The 18,982-nt window shown below is 38.7% G+C and overlaps 1 protein-coding gene across 8 annotated transcripts in view; it reads left to right on the forward strand.

The window, feature by feature from the left end:
• Nucleotides 1–18,982, forward strand: part of zc3h18 (zinc finger CCCH-type containing 18) — a 59,708-nt gene that overhangs the window by 13,645 nt on the left and 27,081 nt on the right. For 5 of the 8 annotated variants that reach the window (XM_026174860.1, XM_026174856.1, XM_026174862.1 and 2 more), the window contains exons 4-10: nt 4,811–4,959; nt 5,159–5,254; nt 7,126–7,268; nt 8,460–8,489; nt 10,153–10,267; nt 10,883–11,157; nt 18,646–18,828. In XM_026174860.1, the coding sequence (XP_026030645.1) occupies nt 4,811–4,959; nt 5,159–5,254; nt 7,126–7,268; nt 8,460–8,489; nt 10,153–10,267; nt 10,883–11,157; nt 18,646–18,828 (991 nt within the window). The remainder of the gene's footprint in view (nt 1–4,810; nt 4,960–5,158; nt 5,255–7,125; nt 7,269–8,459; nt 8,490–10,152; nt 10,268–10,882; nt 11,158–18,645; nt 18,829–18,982) is intronic. The other 3 variants (XM_026174863.1, XM_026174864.1, XM_026174861.1) reach the window with 2 other exon arrangements.

Genomic DNA, 18,982 nt, shown 5'->3' on the forward strand with positions numbered 1-18,982 from the left:
TTGATAATTGATAATTACAGAATTTTTTTTTAAAAGCAAACAAAAAAAACAAAAAACAAAGAACTCAAAAAAAAAAAGGAAAAAAAAGTGAGCAAGACAGAAAACACATCATGTGAACCCCTCCCACCATCCCCCCACCCCTTTACCCCTGTATGGCTCTCAACCTCATCACATTCGTGTATCCAGACAGCCCATATTTACACCTATCTATAGAAACTCTCATGCACAGGAATCAACATCCCCCACGATAAAACTGCAGCATTCAGGAAATCGAGTCAGGAGGGCCTAACCGGGGATCAACTCAAGGCAGGATATATCCTGGATTTATCAGAATTTTCTTTTAATGTTTTGCTCTTCCCTTCATTCAGACTCAGATTGGTTACTCACATTTTTATTACCGGTAATCATCATAAATCAAACCCATCAAAGTCCTCATCCTCTGTGTCTGAATTGAACAGCTGCGCTAAATCTCCATCAAACATTCCAGGTTCACTGTCTTCACTGTCAGAGTCACTTTCCGTGCTGTGCGGCTCCTCGGAAATGATGCCGGTTTTTGCGAAAGCTCGAACAACAGTGCCAGCAGAGATGTTAGCCCAAGCATCTACAATCCATTCGCAAATTGTGGCGTAACTCGCCCGGCGCTGCCTTCCACTCTTAGTGAACCTGTGGCCTCCATTGGTCATCCATCGCTCCCACGCCATTCGCAGCCTTACTTTGAACGGCCGGTTCACACCGATGTCCAGCGGTTGGAGTTCCTTTGTCAGGCCTCCCGGAATGACAGCAAGCTCACAGTTAATTTGCTTCACTTGTTTTTTCACATCGGCTGTGAGATGGGCACGCATAGAGTCACAGATCAACAGCGATAGTGATGCGTGGAAAAAAACCACTTGGTCTCCTTACATACACCTCCCTCAGCCACTCTTTCATCATTTCCTCATCCATCCAGCCCTTTTCATTTGCCTTAATGATGATTCCTGCTGGAAACTTCTCTTTAGGCAAAGTCTTTCGCTTAAAAATCACCATAGGCGGCAGTTTCTGTCCATTAGCATGGCAGCCAAGCACAACAGTAAAAGAAGACTTTTCATACCCCGTTGTGCATATCGCTACCGTGCTGGTCCCCTTCTTCTCCACAGTGTGACTCACTGGGATGTCGAAAATGAGCGGGACCTCGTCCATGTTAGTGATGTGGCTGGGCTGGATGTGTTTGTCGGCGATGCGTTTGCTGCAGTAGGAGCGGAAGATGGCCAGCTTTTCCTTATAATCCGCTGGAAGTTGCTGCGCTACCGTAGTCCTGGTCCGGATGGAAAAATGGCACCGTTTCATAAAACGAAAGCACCAAGACGGACCTCCTTGGAAATGTTCAATTTTCATTTCTTCTGCTAGCAAAACTGCTTTTAGTCGAATGGTAACCGTTGAAACGCTTCTCCCGCTCGTTCTTTGCTCGATGATCCACTGCTCGAGTCTTTTCTCCAACTCGGGCCACCTTGCCTTATGTCCGCGGAAACTCACCTGCATCTTCTTGACCTGTCGGAGCTTGTTTTCCAGCTTCCTCCACTTGCGAACCATCGATTCATTAATCTTAAATTCTTTCGCGGCTGCTCGATTTCCATGTTCCTCTGCGTAGCTGATGGCCTTCAGTTTAAACTGTGCTTCATAAGCGTGTCTCTTTGCCATTTTCAGGGTTGTTAAAACAACGATGTTCCACATAATGCACATACCTGTCCTTTTATACAGGTATGTGCGATTGTACCGGTATATACAATCAACGCCCACCCTTCAGTGTTCTCATGGTGTTCTCTACTACGTCCTCCTTACAACACACACAGGGCGCACTGCACTATAGAGATTGACAGACCACGTGACTTTCGCGCATTGCATGCCGGGAACTCGTGGCAAAACAATCCAAGTACCTGCATCAAATGCAAGCATTTGCAGCACCGCAAAACGTTCATTCTTCGGTTCCAATAAATTCTTGCTTTTTCTTTGCCCCCCAAAAAGGTATGTACAAAATGAAGGAGAACAATGCCGGTCCGAACAAAGACAGACTTGATGAAAAGTCAAAGAAAAGATACGAGGAAAAAAATCAAACCAGTGAAAGGGTTAGACCCTTACGAGCAAACAGAGTGACAAAATACGTTAGCGTGCTGCCCAACTTTCACCACGCTCATGTTTATAATTATACGGTTCTTGGAGTGAGTGCATACACTCATGAAGTTTAGTAACTTCAGGTCACTGCAACAAGCCCAGGTACAGTTTACCGACGGATGGGTACAGGACCTTGAAATGCACCGTGTAGAAAGTAAAGACCATCGTACGTATCATAAGTTTACCAGTCTGACAAATCGTCGTCATAAATACACATTCGTTAACCGTTTATTAATAGGACCTTTGAGCTCAATGGTAATTAATTAGTAGTGGAAATAATTTCTGGTACGTATCACAGAAATGTAGCAGTGACAATAATACTGTATGCTGTAATCGCACTGGGCAATTAGTGATACAAAACAACTGTTTTATCCTGTGAATAAAAGTATGTTTTTGTCAATGTACCATGGTAATAACAGAAGCGAAACACAATATTGTGTCAGGACAATTCACTATTTATGCACAATAAATAAAGGAGCATAGCGCGACCATTTCTGTTCAGCGCCAGACTTGCTTGTAACCTGTATCACCAATTATGTTAAGAAAAATGACGCATTAACTACAACAGCAGACTGACCTTTGTGGGAATGCTTGGAGCAGACTAACCTGAGCTGGAGTGTTCTGGGACGTTATATTTTGTCTTTGAATGGCTGCAATCCAGTCGCCTCTTTGTTACTTCGGAAACATGGCTCGAACAATTTCTCTTCAACGACGTAATCCGATAACAACCGATCTCTTTACCCGTCGGCTTCCCGTAGCTGTCATGCGACCGGCTATTGCAGTTAATAATACAACAGCTTCTTGGCATTTTTTGTTTCTTTTTATCGCTGTGTGACTGATTTCAATTGAAAGCCTGCGTGCGCTAGTACCTCTTGCCACGAGTTCCCAGAATTCTTTGCGGTTTTACCCCCAAGTGACGTCACATTTTCAATCTCTATAGGGCGCGCCGCACTTTTTGAAGAAAATCCAAGACTTTTATGTGCGCCTTATAGTCGCGAAAATACAGTACTTGAAGTACACATACCAGAAAATTCTAGTTAAGAACCGTAACAAAGTATTCCTACATCTGATCATAGTAAATCATTGTTTTAAACTTCAAGAAAACACCCTAAACTCTGTTTTTCCTCTGGCATAGTCTACACAGATGAGTTTTTAAAGTGACATCTTTAGTGACAGTGACAGTCTCCAAAAGAATGATGGCTGTTGCCATGTGACAGTACCAGCTGTGAGAAATTGTCAACTCCCACAAACTTTTTAAGCCTTTTTAATGTATTAACCCTTTAGAGCCGATTGGAGCGGGAACGCTCTGTTATGCGTAACTATTTTTAAATCCCGGTAGCACTGCAACCACGTAAGCTAGCGCAAAAATTTTTTTTGCATATGAAACCGGAGGAGTTGTACTTACATATTGTGCCATCAGCTTGTCCTAGGTCACGGTTTCCTTCCACATAAAGCTTTGCAAAAACTGCATAAAAAGCGCTTGCAGGAACAAAAACATAATATTCCAAAAACACGCTTTGCCGGTCCGATCAGCTGTTCAAAACACTTCCTACGTTGGAATAGACGTCAGCGCGAACTTTTGCATTTCCGCCATTACCTGGCCGAAACCGGAAGTGACGTCATTTTCGCGGAAATGTAGTCTTTTTTGCGATCAGGGCCTATACTGCTCTTTTTAAAAGTTATCTTTGACTTTATGACTTTCTGTGTCGTTTCTGGGATGCTTAGGACTCATATTGCACTGCTGGAAATAGTTTATTTTGATGCATATGCTGCTTTTTTGCAAATTTGCAGTATAATATTTATTTTCGTTTTTCCTGCAGTGTATAAAAATTGGTGTATTTCAAAAATAAAACTATGAAGACACTCAAAATAAATTTCCTGTGGTGGGAAACTATTTTGTGCAACTTTTTTGTATTTACAGTTTTGAGGGATAAGCCTCTTAAATTTCTCTAACTACAAATATATGTTAAAAAATCAAAAACGATTTTCAATTTTTTTGTAGTTTATTGCACTTTTTTGCAATTTATGTAATTACTATGCACTTAATGAATACATATTATTAAAATCTGGGCTATAATGGTTGTATTGATGTATAGCAACTTGAAATGCTCCCAAAAATGGCTCCACAGCATGTAAAAATATAATATAAGCTCTGGCGGACTTGGTTCTATGGTAGGTCTTAAAGGGTTAAGAATATCTGTCTGATTATTTCAGTTTATCTACAGTAGAGGGAGCTATTGAACTTTAAACTTTATTCAGCTTTAAGTTTTCCCCTCTGCTTTTAGACACTTAATAAGAAACTTTGAAAGCAAGAAACTTTTAAGTGAAACTGTTGATCCATTATATCTTTTACTGCAAATTTTTAAAGTTTCACATAGATTGAGTATCACCTTAATTTGCTGCAAGATGATAATAAAGATTTGTAATTTATCTTTTGAACTGAACAGTAGCCCTTCCCACAACATACTTCCTAACATAAATAACAGAATACTGGTCAGATTAAGAAAATGGAATACTATCGGAAGTACTTCTTCAAGAATCTTTCTCTCATATTGGTGCCTGAATTCAAGAGTATCAATGTTGACATATAATACTTAAAAAAATTTCTGTAAACCCCAAGCAAAGTTACAGTAATAAATAATAAATATTGTTGTGCCTTCTTCAGGAAATTGTACCTGGGGAATGAATTGTCGCTTTATCCACCCTGGAGTCAATGACAAAGGAAACTATTCCCTCATCAGTAAGCCAGATCTCTTCTCACCTAATGGGGCACCTCCTGGAGGACCACACCCACTCATACCCAATAATCCTTGGGTATGTGTGCCTCTGTTACAGTGACTGTACTTAGTACTGCTAAGACCCATCTATCATGCTTTTTTTGTTTTTTTTGTATTGTAGGACGTGAATCAATGTTGTGAATTCTGCGCTAGCTTGAATTCTGCTGAGAATCTCATCAGGCTTCTTCTGTATCTCTCTGCAAGTAAGATAAATTAATTATTCTTCGCTGTTTCAGGCTGCTCCTGCTGTGGAGGAACTGCCTCCACCACCACCTCCAGTGGAACCTCCTGTGGAGAGTGCCTGGGAGAGAGGACTGCGCCATGCTAAAGAGGTAAACAGTTCCACTGCTTGTCACTGAAAACTAAATTGAGCTTCCGCCAAATGGAAAGCCAATCACACTGCGGTGTGTGTGCGTGTGTGTGTGTGTTAACTACCTGCCATTATAGTCTGTTTAACGGCATTCCAAGCAAATGCTTACAAATAGAATTTATTGTATTTTCCTGTAGGCAGCTTGGAAAGCCTTACCCTTTAGCCTGGTAAACATTTATAAAGCCTAATTTGTTAACCAAATGTGTTTTGATGTCTTGCATTTTGCCAACAAGGTGTTTGTTAAAAGTTGAAGCTTAAGCAAAAAAAAATAAAATGATAATCTGCTCAGGTGCCAGTTTTGAGTTACAAGCGTGAAAGTGAAGACACTCACACTGAACTTAAATGTGTGAATAAAATTCTTGCATAGTGAGAGTCTTTACTGCTAATGATTTCACATTTTCATGTAGAGTGAAATTAACAAGATGGGTGCAATTAATAATGAATAATAATCAAGTTTATGACAACATCACTGTAAATGAAATGTAAGGTTTTTTACCACGTATCCTGCTGAGCATGAGAGAGTGAAGTTAAAAGGGATATATAAACAGTCCTGTTGAAACAAGCTCTTTTTGTTTCTGGAAGAACATCAACAGATTTTTGACAGTAGTCAAAGGAGCTTGCAAAGAAAAGCGTCTGGACTTCTTTAAGTTGCTTGAAGATGTTTCACCTCTCATCCGAGAAGCTTCTTCAGTTCTAAGGTCAAATGGTGGAGAGTCCCAGATTGAAACCTAGTGGGTTTCCCCCCACAGAGGGACAAAAGGACCCCCTGATGATCCTGTAATCGCCCAGGATGTGAGTGGGCGTTAAGGCGTCTGGGGAGGGAACTCAAAACTGGATTATAGATGGCAGACAGTTGGTGTCGTAAACCACCGCCTCTGTTCAAAGATGGTCGCTCACGCTTCTTTCACTCCTCTTTCAAACCATCTGTCCTCTCTATCCAAAATGTGAACATTGGCAGTCTTGTCCTGTGGAGGTGGCTCTTCTATGTTGTGCCATGCGCTTGTGAAGTGGCTGTTTGGTCTCTCCAATGTAGAGGTCTGGGCAATCCTCCACAGGACAAGACTCAGCTGTCCATCTGCATCTTAAGGATAAAGGACACTCTTTCGAGGATGCCAATGTTCACATTTTGGACAGATGGTTTGAAAGAGGAGTGAAAAAAGCCATCTATGTCCACTGTGAGCGACCATCTTTGAACAGAGGCGGTGGTTTACAACACCAACTGTCTGCCATCTATAATCCAGTTTTGAGTTCCCTCCCCAGACGCCTTAACGCCCACTCACATCCTGGGCCATCTGACCTCAGGAAATCACATGATAGGGTGGGGCCAGGTTTCACAATGAGCTCACCCGAAACCCTGGCTGATTGTGACCCACACCCAGTTTCACACCTTGGCTCAGGCGATTAGAGGATCATCAGGGGGTCCTTTTGTCCCTCTGTGGGGGGAAACTCCCACTAGGTTTAAATCTGGGACGCTCCACCATTTGACCTTAGAACTGAAGAAGCTTCTCGGATGAGAGGTGAAATGTCTTCAAGCAACTTAAAGAAGTCCAGATACTTTTCTTTGCAAGCTCCTTTGACTACAATGACCTGGATGACTGAGAACCTTCACAGACACTTTTGACAGTAATTATTTTACTTACAAGGGGGTACCTAACTTCTGAACTGACCAGTTTCAGCAAGCCATTCATAGTATTAGACATACTGAACTTGGAACGTAGTCTCACCGATATTCCTGTCATGATAAAACTTTGTGTGTTAATGTGGGCTAATTGATGACATCAGTCACAGATTGTCAGTATTTCAGATTGTTCTGTATGTGTTTGGATCTCACAGGTGCTGAAGAAGGCCACCATTCGTAAGGAGCAGGAGCCTGACTTTGAGGAGAAACGGTTTAATGTGACGATTGGAGAGGATGAGAGAGAGTTTGACAAAGAAAATGATTTCTTCAGAGAACGCAGCTACCGTGTTATCAGAGAGTATGACTTACTTCACTTCATGTAGTTTCTGTCAACACCTAAAAGTAGCCCACATGACAGTAACATTCACACAAAGCATACGTCTCAAATAGAACCCCCCTGAAGTTTAGCTGGAATGTTAGGCTTGTTGATGTCGATAGAAAAACAGGTGATAAACAGAAAGTCAAGTGTTGCTCTGATTACACCTGAGCCCACCTCCATAGGCCACAAGTCCCATCCCAACAGGGATTTTAGATATTGGTGTATTTGATTATACTCATTTTTTTTTTTTCAGAAAGTTCCTAAAGTTATCCTGAAACCCTGACTACTGGCTGTTTTTTCTTATCTTGTGCTCATAATATACTCTATATTGCCAAAGGTATTTATTCAACCATCCAAATTGTTGAATTCAGGTGTTCCAATCAATTTCATGGCCAGAGGTGTATAAAAACAAGCACCCAGTCATGCAGGCTGCTTCTACAAACATTTGTGAAACAATGGTTCATCTTAACTCAGTGAATTCACACATGGTACCGTAATAGGATGCTACTTGTGCAACAAGTCCAATTGTGAAATTTCATTGCTACTGAATATTCCACAGTGAACTACAAGTGGTATGATAACAAAGTGGAGGTGATTGGAAAGAAAAGCAAGTCAGCTACGAAGTGGTAGTCAATTTGATAAATTCATGCTCCCAAAGGGAAGGTCCCATCCTATTCCAACATGACTGCACACTAGTGCACAAAGCAAGGTCCATAAAGACCTAGATAGGTGAGTTTGGCATGGAAGAAATTGACTGTCCTGCACAGAGTCCTGACTTGAACCTATCTGCTCTAATTCAACCTTATTGGAATGAATTGGAGCAGATACTGTGAGCCAGACCTTCTCATCCACCATCAGTCTCTGACCTCACAAATTCACTTCTGAAAGAATAAACACATTCCTAAACCTTGTGAAAGCCTTCCCAGAAGAGCTAAAGCTGTTGTAGATGCAAAAGGAGGGGCTACATGATATTAAACCCTGTGAATTAGGAATGGGATGCTGCTCAAGTTCATATGTCTGAAGACAGACGAGGGAACGCTTTTGGTAATATAGTGTAGCTGTCAAGACAGCAAAACTCGTACCAGTTTACCGTTAACTATAAACACCATTATTTCCTAGTACACACATCATAATATTTTCTGTTGATGCTGATCTGCTTCTCCTTTTTAGTGAAATGGACTTCAGAGATCCCATATATGGGTAAGTTTAATAAAACTCATAACACAGAGCTTTCAAACCAGTTTCAGTTTGAATATGTTTCAGAATCTATATTATCACTAGTCAACTGAGCAGATTTGTAATGGTTTTAATGAATTTGTCACAGTAGGTCATGCCTTCTTTGAATACTTGGGTAGAAACAGTATTCACGTCAATAGCGTCAAATCACAACAACAGTCACCTTAGTGCGCTTTATTTTGCAATGTCAAGGCCCTACAATAGTAGAGAAAAGGCAAGCCTTTGGTGACAGTGAGAAGGAAAAACTCACTTTTAGCAGGAAGAAAGTTCCAGGGCTGTTCATTAAATGCAGGGTTGTGTATAAAAAGTCCAGTTTTTATCATGTAAGGCAACTGGCAAGAGTGAAATCTTTTCTTTCTAGGCAGCACATTGAAACAGTGATCCATGCTTTTATTTCTTCCCGTCTGGACTACTGTAACTCACTTTATGTGGGGAGCGATCAGTCGTTGCTCTCACGTCTGCAGCTGGTTCAAAATGCTGCTGCATTACTCCTAACAGGAACTCGTAAAAGAGAGCATATAACCCCTCTCTGCACTGGCTGCCTGTGTCTTTTAGAGTTCATTTTAAAATTCTTATGTTTGTTCACAATCTTGCCCCACCTAACCTGTCTGAGCTTCTTCATCCCCACACACCCTGTCGGTCTCTCAGGTCAGCTGACCAGCTCAAGCTCAAAGGGGACAGAAGCTTTCCTATCGTGGGTCCTAAATGGAATAGTTTGCCCTTGCACGTTAGAGAGGGCCCTTCACTGTCCACTTTTAAATCACGTCTTAAAACCCACTTTTATTCTTTGGCTTTTAACCTCAGTGAGACTGAGTTCCTCTTATAATTAAATAGTTATTTAATTAATTATTTTACTTTTTCCTTTATTTGGCTTTTATTTATATCTTATGTAATTTTATTATATAGTTCCAATGTACAGCGCTTTGTATTAGCTGTGGTTGTTTTAAAGTGCTTTATAAATAAAGGTGATGATGATGATGAAATACAATGTGAGTAAAAGGGTGAATGAAGGAGGAATACTTAGTGTATCATGGGAATCCCCCAGCAGCCTAAGACTATTGCAGCATTACTAAAAGAGGATTCAGGGTCACCTGATTCAGCCCCAACTATAAGCTTTATACATAAGGAAGTTCTTGACAGTAGGGAGGGTGTCTTTAACCCAAATGGGACCTAGTTTCACAGAACAGGGGCCCTGAAAGCTGAAGGCTCTGCCTCCCATTCCAGTTTAAAAAAAAATAGGAACTACAAGTCACCAGTCTGAGAGTGAACTATCGGTCAAAAGTTTTAGGACACCCCAATTTTTTCCAGTGTTTTTTATTGAAAATTATGCAGTTTGATTTCAGTCTGAAATGAAAGCATAGTACAAATAAGCAATTGGAGTTAAAAAAGAAATCATGGAATCAATGTATAGACCAAAATGTATAGCATCCTCTTGGTGCTATGTTATTAAAATTGAATTGAATTAGGATAGGGTGAGCTCAACGTAGCTGATCTGCTACCCCCAAAAGGGACCAGTGGAAAGAAGTAGTAGCAGATGAAATTATTGCTCATGGAAGCAAAATCATTCATAAAAGTTTGGCATATTAAATTCTGTAAAGTTTTTTAACTTTCTTTCTTCCTCCTGCAGAGATCCATATGCTGACCCATACTATGACTATGAAATGGAAGCCCTGTGGCGAGGTGGTCAATATGAAAATTTTAGAGTGCAGTACACTGAAGCTCCTCTTCCTTATCACTACAGTGTGAGTATCCACCCCACGATACAAGCAGAGCCAGACACTTGTAGTTTGGTCTTCTGGAGCACTGTAACATAACAGTTTACCTCAGGTGTGGCTGCTGTGCCATTGGTGGTCCTTCCTAGTTTGTTATGTGGCCTATGAGGCCAGCTAAGAGTGTGTCAAAGTATATCTCTTTCATAGACCGTTTTGTTTTTTGCTGCCTTATTAGACATTTCTTTCCATGGAGGGCTGCGCAAAATGTTACCATTGGCAATGGCCTGAATTTTGTATCGGATCATGCAAACGTCTCTTTGGTCACAGCTTCGCTGCGACTAAAGTAATCTCAAACTTTTTTTGTTTGAAGGGCCACAGTGAGGTCAGTAGCCTCCCTATAGTAAAAAGGAATCATTCATACTGTCAAGTGTGATCTGTTATCATACTGTTACTTTACACTATAATTGGAAATGGTATGCAATTACTGCAAAACATTAATTGTATATTCTTCAGAGACACGATAAGAAAGATGAAGTACAACAAAAATAATGTAGAATAATTATATTTGAATGTGTGTGTGTGTGTTCTATCAGAACATATGCATTGTTAAGGACCACTTTTTGTTTTTTAAAACTCCCATCTCAGCAGGAGCGTGAACGCGATCGCGACCCTCGGGAGCGGAACCGTGATCGAGAGAGGGAACGAGACCATCGCGAGAGGGAGAGGCGCCAGCGAGAAAGGGAGCGGGAGAGAGAAAGGGAGCGCGAGAAGGAGAGGATGCGGCGGAAAGAAGAATGGGAGCGGGACCGGATGAAGCGAGATGAGAAGGAAAGGCCAAGGATGCGTCCTCCTCGAGACACCAGGGAGAAGAAAGATGAGGACAAACTGAAACCACGCTCTCCAATCAGCCTTCCTCCGAAGTGAGTAACATATTTCAGGCAAACTGGTTGAAATGTATGCATTTTATTGTTTTCCAGCATGGGTGTTGCAAAATGGCTCTATGGCGCCACCTATGAAAGTATTGCCAGCACATAGATTGAGCTACATGATTGAAATTTGGTACACAAATGTAACATCCCACAATGCAGAAAAAAGCCCATGGGACCTGTGACCCAACCCCAACAGGAAGTGGGCCGTTTTAATTTTACTGTGCCATTTTGGCAATTTCGTTACACGTTTGTGAACTTTTCTTAGGGATTTTATTTCATCAACTTTACATTTGGTCAGTCTAAAGTTATGACCTAGGCCATATTAAATTGCAGAACTTTTGAGTGCATGTAACGCCATGGCGAACTTCGATTATTCACCATGAAATTTTATATTGCTCTTATTCACATGTAACTGTCCCCCACATTTAAACTGGAGTGTTTGGCCATGGTCACAGCGAAACCTTATATTTGTTCTCTTGTTTAGCAATGTGAAAATGATTGCGGACCAACATAGTTACACAGAGGTGGGAGGAGAGTGAGTGAGTGTGTCAGTGTGTGTGTGCGTCATTTGCAATCTTAATCAAAATACAATAATTTCATTATTACAGCATAACATTACAATGTGCTTGACTATTTTGTTTATTTATATATTTTTAATTTGTTAAATGTTTCAATTAAAAATTACTTTATTTTAGCATTAAAATAAAAATTTTGATTAAAGGGCACATACTGGTGAATTGACTATTAGAGAAACATAAAGAATTATTTGGGGAATTGTTAATACTGTTAATTTAGTGCAGCTGTGCCATAAACCTTGTATTAGATGATAGTTATACTAATATATTTAGTAAGCATTGTGTTAGCGATTACTATGACCATTAAGTTCCCCAGAAAACCATCTGTCAGTCAAACCCTGCGTGGCACATTGAAATTGAAATGTATAATAATACAAAAAATAATGTTCCATAGAAAGTTTATTTTAATAATGAATTCATATATTTCAACTGCAACTTGATCTTTTTTCTACATCTCTTTAATATCCCAATATTATTATTATTAGTAGTAGTAGTAGTTTATGTTGTCTTTTTTTTCTTTTCTGCTCCTCATTTGGGACACTTTTAATTAATGAGTACATGATTTCGTAGCACTGTTGGTGTTTCCCTGGAAATATTGTCTAAAAGTATACAATGTTGTGCGTTGTTAAAGTAAACATGACACTGTAATAATATCAACAATGTGCACACAGCACATTAAAACATCCAAAACATTTAGTAAGGGGACTCCTCACAATGATCATCGTAATGACTCATTAAAGAATGATTGGTAAGATTATTTTTATTTGTAAGTCACAGTGGAGAGATGTTACCAATGGAAAATTATTGTACTAGCAACTCCCAGTTCATCTTGGGTTTTTTTGTTTTGTTTTTGTTTTATTTGTTTGTTTGTTTTTGTTACATCAGCTAAGGCAGAGGTGACAGAAGGAAGAAAAATTACAAAGACTACTTTGTTATTATGAAATTACTATTTAGTGTGTGTGTGTGTGTGTGTGTGTGTGTGTGTGTGTGTGTGTGTGTGTGTGTGTGTGTGTGTGTGTGTGTGTGTGTGTGTGTGTTGTTTTTCCCCACTCATAGTCTCTAGTTTTGAAATTATGGAAGTCTCCTCATCAGCCTCAAAAGCAATAATGATGACCTTTCTGTGTCCTGGAATCTCAACAACATCAACATGTTCAAAGAGCTGCTTTCACTTTATCATGGTTGAGAAAACGAGTAAATCATGGGACTTTTATTTCCTTCTTTCTTTTCTTGTATCTCCTTCACTAATTCAACTTAGGGTTGCCAGACCATAGATTTAACGCAAAACTATTCCTCGCATATAAAGACAGTTAATAATAAGTTAACAGACAAACCATACCATAAATAAAACCACAGAACTAGCCTTTTAGCTCTTTTGCCAAGCATATTTGTACTATCTATTCTGTAACAGCAACTGTTTTAATAAAAAGGCATGTCTAGTTGCCTTCTCTTTTTGTTAACCATCTTAATTCTTAAGTCTGAGGTTACTCATCTGGATAAACCGGATAAAGGCAAACCATTCTTGTAAAAACAATAGACAAAAACGTGTTCTACAACTCCCATTCTTAATGCCATGACTTTCAGTGAGATTATTGCCTTCTGCCTTTTTAACATGCAAACATGAAAATTACAAAAGAGTAGTACAAATTACAAGTACAAATTTAAAAAGATCACAGATGTACAAGTAATTAGAATAATCCTTTAATTGTCCCACAAAGGGAAATTTGGGAGTAGTAATAAGCAATAAGTAATATGTAAGTAAATAGCCGTAGAATCAAATTAATTAATGAAACTGGAAATCTAATCTGGCTTGTGCTTTCCAGAAGACTTTTTAGATCTGATTAATTACACTTATAAAGTTCTGGAAATATCCCATAACCTTTGGTGTACACCATGGGCTTCCTGGCTTTAATTGCCCAACTTCCTTTTTTTGATCCTTTCTCACGGGAAACATTAAGTCGATAAGAATTTTGAGATAAAAATAACTTGTGTTTTGTTGTAGTTCTATTTTTAGATTTGTGAGTTGTAATCTCGTAACATGACTTCATTGCTCTTGCATCACATCACAGTGGAATTTCTCGTTCCCTAGGCGATGTGTACCTTTTGTTTACTTGCAAGTGCAAAGAACCTGCAGTCATTATTTTTTTTATTTTTATCCAATGTAATTTTAGGTAACTGCTTCAAACTGTTTGCAGGGTACACATATAGTATAATAATAAATCACAAAAGGTTTCCTGTGAGCATTTTTAAGGAGTTCTATATGCCAACATACTGTTTACCCTTTAGTGGGAATATCCACTAGTATTCATTTCCTCCAACAAATATTTACACGATACACACTTGAAGAAGATCACTGGAACCTTCGCAGTGTTTAAACAAAACTAAACTAACATAGGGAAAATCCCTTATGTATTTAAATATTGTAGCTGTCTTGTGCTAGTCAAGGGATGTCATCATGGAAGATCTTTTTTATCGACGCATGAAAACTTATATATGTAAATATAAATATATTAGAGGTGTTTAACTCTATTTAAGAGACACATAATATAAAACAAAATTAAATGACATATTTTGACAGTTGATACTTGACTTATTTACTTATGGATTGATATAAATTTTTTACAGTAAAAATTTTCATTTGATACAAAGTTTGGTTTATTGGCAAATATTTTTCTGATTCTGACATAATAGTAAAATGGGCTACACAAACGATAACAGTTAGTCATTTTACCTTTTTAATACCTTTGTCCAAAACAATGTGGGAAATAGGGATATGTAAGCTAGGGAATAATAAATACTAATATCATACATCAATATTGTTGTGTGAAAACACTGGGTTCCTCTGTTTTGTTTGGTGGAAAAATGATCATCTTTATGTCATAATGGAGAAATTTTTGAGCTCCATCGAGTGATGATTGAAGTGTTGTTTGCATCCTACCCGTTTTAATCTAAAGAAGGGAAAAAATTCCCAGGTCTGTTTTGGGAAATGATTTTGAGTTGTGCTCTTTGCTGTTAATAAGCCGATTTTGATTTTTAGTTCTGCTCTTTCAACTTAATCAATCAGCTTTGACAATGTTCTTAGGTAATAAGTACTAGTTCTAAAAAATACAAGGACAAAATTGTTATTCTAGGACATTGTTCATCCGTCATTCATCAAGCGTGACCTTTTGTACATTTTTAAAAATACTTTATGATGTACCAGTGACATTTTTCCACTTTCTTTCGGTCATTTATGAGGAGGAAGTTAGCTCATTGCACCTGAATGTCTGAACGCATTTAGCAGCTTTTTATCTCACTCTAGCAGAGCTTGTTTTATGACCTCAGTGACTAATGTAGGAAAGCATGCTCATATCCTAACTGTTGCTTTATCACAGTATTCAAATTACAGTAGTAAAACTGAAGAGAAGAAAAAAAAAATTAGTTAATAAATTTAAGTTGCAGTAAGTATAAGTGTACCAGTTATCATTCCCAATGCTTAGTCAACAAATCAGTTAATAAATCTGGTAATAATAAATATTTCAGAGTCAGAGTAAAACAATTTAAAATGATAATTAAAAAGTGAACGTGAAACAGATAACTCTCTGCTAAACTAGGGCCGTGAAAAACTAAATTCTCAGACACTAATTAATATTAAAAATTAACTTGACTAGCTACTGATACTGTTGCAAATAAGTATCATCTGCGGTGTCTTTGTGTTTCCACTGAAATAACTTCACATGTCAGTATTGAACAGTTATCGAAATGTTAAACTGCCACGAACATTTTAATGTTAGCTGTATTAACTGCTGTAATGAACATTTTCTTTCTTCAGGGTATCTATTTGAATTTTTCTTTTAGATTTATAACGCTTAATGAGCAGCATGCTCTCTCTGCAGCCATTTAAACTGAATCTGCGGTTTAACCCTTCAGCTTTTCTTCTCTGGATGACATGGAGGTCCAAAGGGCTTTGAAGGTGTTGGATCAAAATGTTTCTTTTTCATCATCATCAGGGAAAACCGAAAAGGGGCTTATGGGAAGCATGTATAATGTAAATAGAATTGTTCCTACCACAGAACCCTGTGGAACTCAATAATTAACCTTAGTTTGTGAAGAGGACTCTCCATTTACATGAACCCATTGGAGTCTATTAGATAGATATGATACAAACCACAGCAGTGCAGTACCTGTAATACCTTCAGCATCCTCGAATTGCTGTAATAAAATGTCATCATCAAGGCATCCGTTTTCGGACCTTGGCTAAGTGGAATTAGGCAGAGGATCAATAGGGGGTCCAGGACACTCTCAATAGGGCTTAAAAATCTGGGACTCTCCACCAGTTGCTCTTAGAACTGAAGAAGCTTCTTGGATGAGAGGTGAGGCATCTTCAAGAAACAGACGTCCAGACGCTTTTTCTTTCCAAGCTCGTTAGACTTTAACTGATATAGTTACTCAGCCATTCAATATCAATTTTGGTGTCCGATTCAAATTACCGGGTGTCATTATTGTCAATGTGAATTATAATTTTACAGATTTTACATTTGCCCCTTAGCCAGCTGTTTTCAATTTCCCTCAGACACATGAAGAGGTTGGTGGTGTACTGTAGGCTTCTGTTTAGGACGGTACTTCATCCCTACCGTCACCCAGCTCTCCAGTTTTTCTGGCTGCTCAGGATATTTGGCACACTGAGCAGGAAAGTGCAGCAAGGACAGGTGAAGAGGCCATGCTGCTTGCGAGTTGGCTACAAGCTAAGCTAGTGAATCTTTAAAAAGACAGTGAAAGAATCCTGTCAATATAATTAGCATGTAAATCCACAGAGTGTGCTTTAGATAAAACACATGAAGGTTACACTATAAAATAAGACGTTATGTATACAATTTTTAACTCAATTGCGTACACAGATAAGCTAAACAAAAACACAAATGTGCGTTTTAACAAGAACATAATGGGAGATGATAAATATTGAAATTATGACATGTTATTCTTTTCACTATTTTTTTTTATAATTATTAGCTTTTTAATTCCTAATATAATTCTCATGTCCATATCAATTTCTTGACTAAATGTTTTCATAAGAGCTGTGACTGAGGAGTTAGAGCATGTTCCCTACTAATTGGAACGTTTAGATTAAACCTCTACATCTCATGCTTTGAATAAATACAGCATACACACAATAATGTGCAGGTCACATTAATGACTTGTCAAAACAGTAACAGGGTATATTTTACGCTTTATTCAGCCATTATTATATGTCTGATGCACAACAGGTTAGCAGATAAGAAGCGAAAAAAGGATTTGTTTAGTCTGGCTTTTATGAATGGTTTCTCTCAAAAAATAAAAATAAAGTAGATAGAAAGAAACAGCAACCAATGTTTATTGTCTTCCAGGAACCAGAGTGGGCAACATTGACAGCTGACTAAGGATAAGAATGGGCTTTAAAAGCCTTCCACATAATACTTGCTTTGTTTTCAGATTCATTTCTTTCATAGTATTTGTCTATGCATCTTTCTATAAATTCACCAAAAATTTGATCCGTTAACAAAATTGTTTGCAGTCTCCATCTCATTGAACTTGCATAGAGATTGCAGCATGATCACTAATCACAATACTACATCTAATATAGAAGCATTTTTTGACTTGGGATTGTAACTCTTTGGATATTTAAAAAAAAAAAATAGCGCATGAATGGCACTTTCTTTCTTTCTTTTTGCATGTTTTGTCAGTCCAGGTGGATCTGTCCATTACTGAGTAAAGTTAAAGTCCCTTCCTACAGTGTAGATTCCTTCTAAAGCAGACAGTTAAAAATATTCTCTCAAAAAAACGGGTTGTCATCAATGGGCTACACACAGATAGACATATAATTTATTTTTGTGAGAGGATATTAACTTGAATGACAATGTAACTCCCATGCGGAGTTACATTGACTAGTGTATAGGGATGGCAACCCCTCTTGCCTAACTGTTAAGACAAATGTGAAATAAACATTTAGTCAGCAATTTTATGTCTGATGTGGTCAGATGCATTTATCGCATTTAAGATCATCTTAGATTTAAAGTCTTGTATTCTATTGAATACTTGTTTCATTTAGTTTTCTCTTTGCGCTGACATTCCAGCTCATTATATTAACAATGAAACTTTCCTGTTTGGTCCTCGCTATATGTTGTTATTATATTATCCTGGTGTCTTTTAGATTGTGCACAAAAAAACCCCCAACAAAACAAACAAAAACCACAAATTTACACATACATTATACATTCAAGCACTCGCACACACTGAACACAGAACCTGTTTTGAACACTGGCATTTCCCTTTGTGGGATGCCTAGCTGCTGTAGGTTTTTGACATACTGTGTCCTTATACAGAGAGATTGACAGTTTGTAAGGGTTGTTTTTAAAAATGTAGACCATGGTTCCCAGAGCTTCTCTATTAAGCTGTCGTCTTGGTCACGTGACCCCCTGAATGCCTTCATGCATGTATTACTTCCATGCTCAACTATTGTAATTTATTAATTTTCGGCTCTTTGAAAGCCTTTAGTTGATCCAAAATGCTGCAGGGACTAGAAAGAGAGATCCTATTTCTCGCATACTTGCTTTTATTCGTTGGTTTTCTGTTAATTCCAGAATCTTTTTTAAAATTCTTCTCCTCACATACAAGGTTTTGAATAATCAGGCCGCATCTTATTTTAAATACCTCACCCCAACCAGAGCACTTCACTGTCAGACTGCAGGCTTACTTGTAGTTCCTAAGACAGAGCCCTTTGCTTTCAGGGCAGCTCTTCTGTAGAACGACCTTCATTTTGGATTTGGGAGACAGACACAGTCCCTACTTGCAAGATTTGGCTTAAAACTTTTCTTTTTCATTAAGATTATAGTTATATAAGGTGTATATATATAAAAAATTCAATTGGATTTCAACTTTTCAATTTTGTCAGCAGGCCGATTGAGCCCCCATCAAAGAAGGAGGTTGTTCCAATCATGAGACGACCAGATGAGTGGAAGGACCCATGGCGACGGTCCAAATCCCCCAGGAGACGTCCAGCACCGGGCTCGCCCCCACGGGGCCGCCGGCGTCATCGACCATCAGGCTCTTCAATCTCTGTGTCCAACTCCTCAAGGTAGGGACTTCTCCATATTAGGCTTAACATGGAGCCTAATAATGAAAGGTGTTATCCAGTTTCCAACACCTTAGGGACAAAGGCTGGGTTAGGCCTTAGACACGCTTTAGTGAGTCACGGGGTCAGCTGTAGACAAGAGGGGTGAATAGACAGA

This window comes from Astatotilapia calliptera, chromosome 7, assembly GCF_900246225.1.
Source record: "Astatotilapia calliptera chromosome 7, fAstCal1.2, whole genome shotgun sequence".
NCBI classification, from domain to species: domain Eukaryota; kingdom Metazoa; phylum Chordata; class Actinopteri; order Cichliformes; family Cichlidae; genus Astatotilapia; species Astatotilapia calliptera.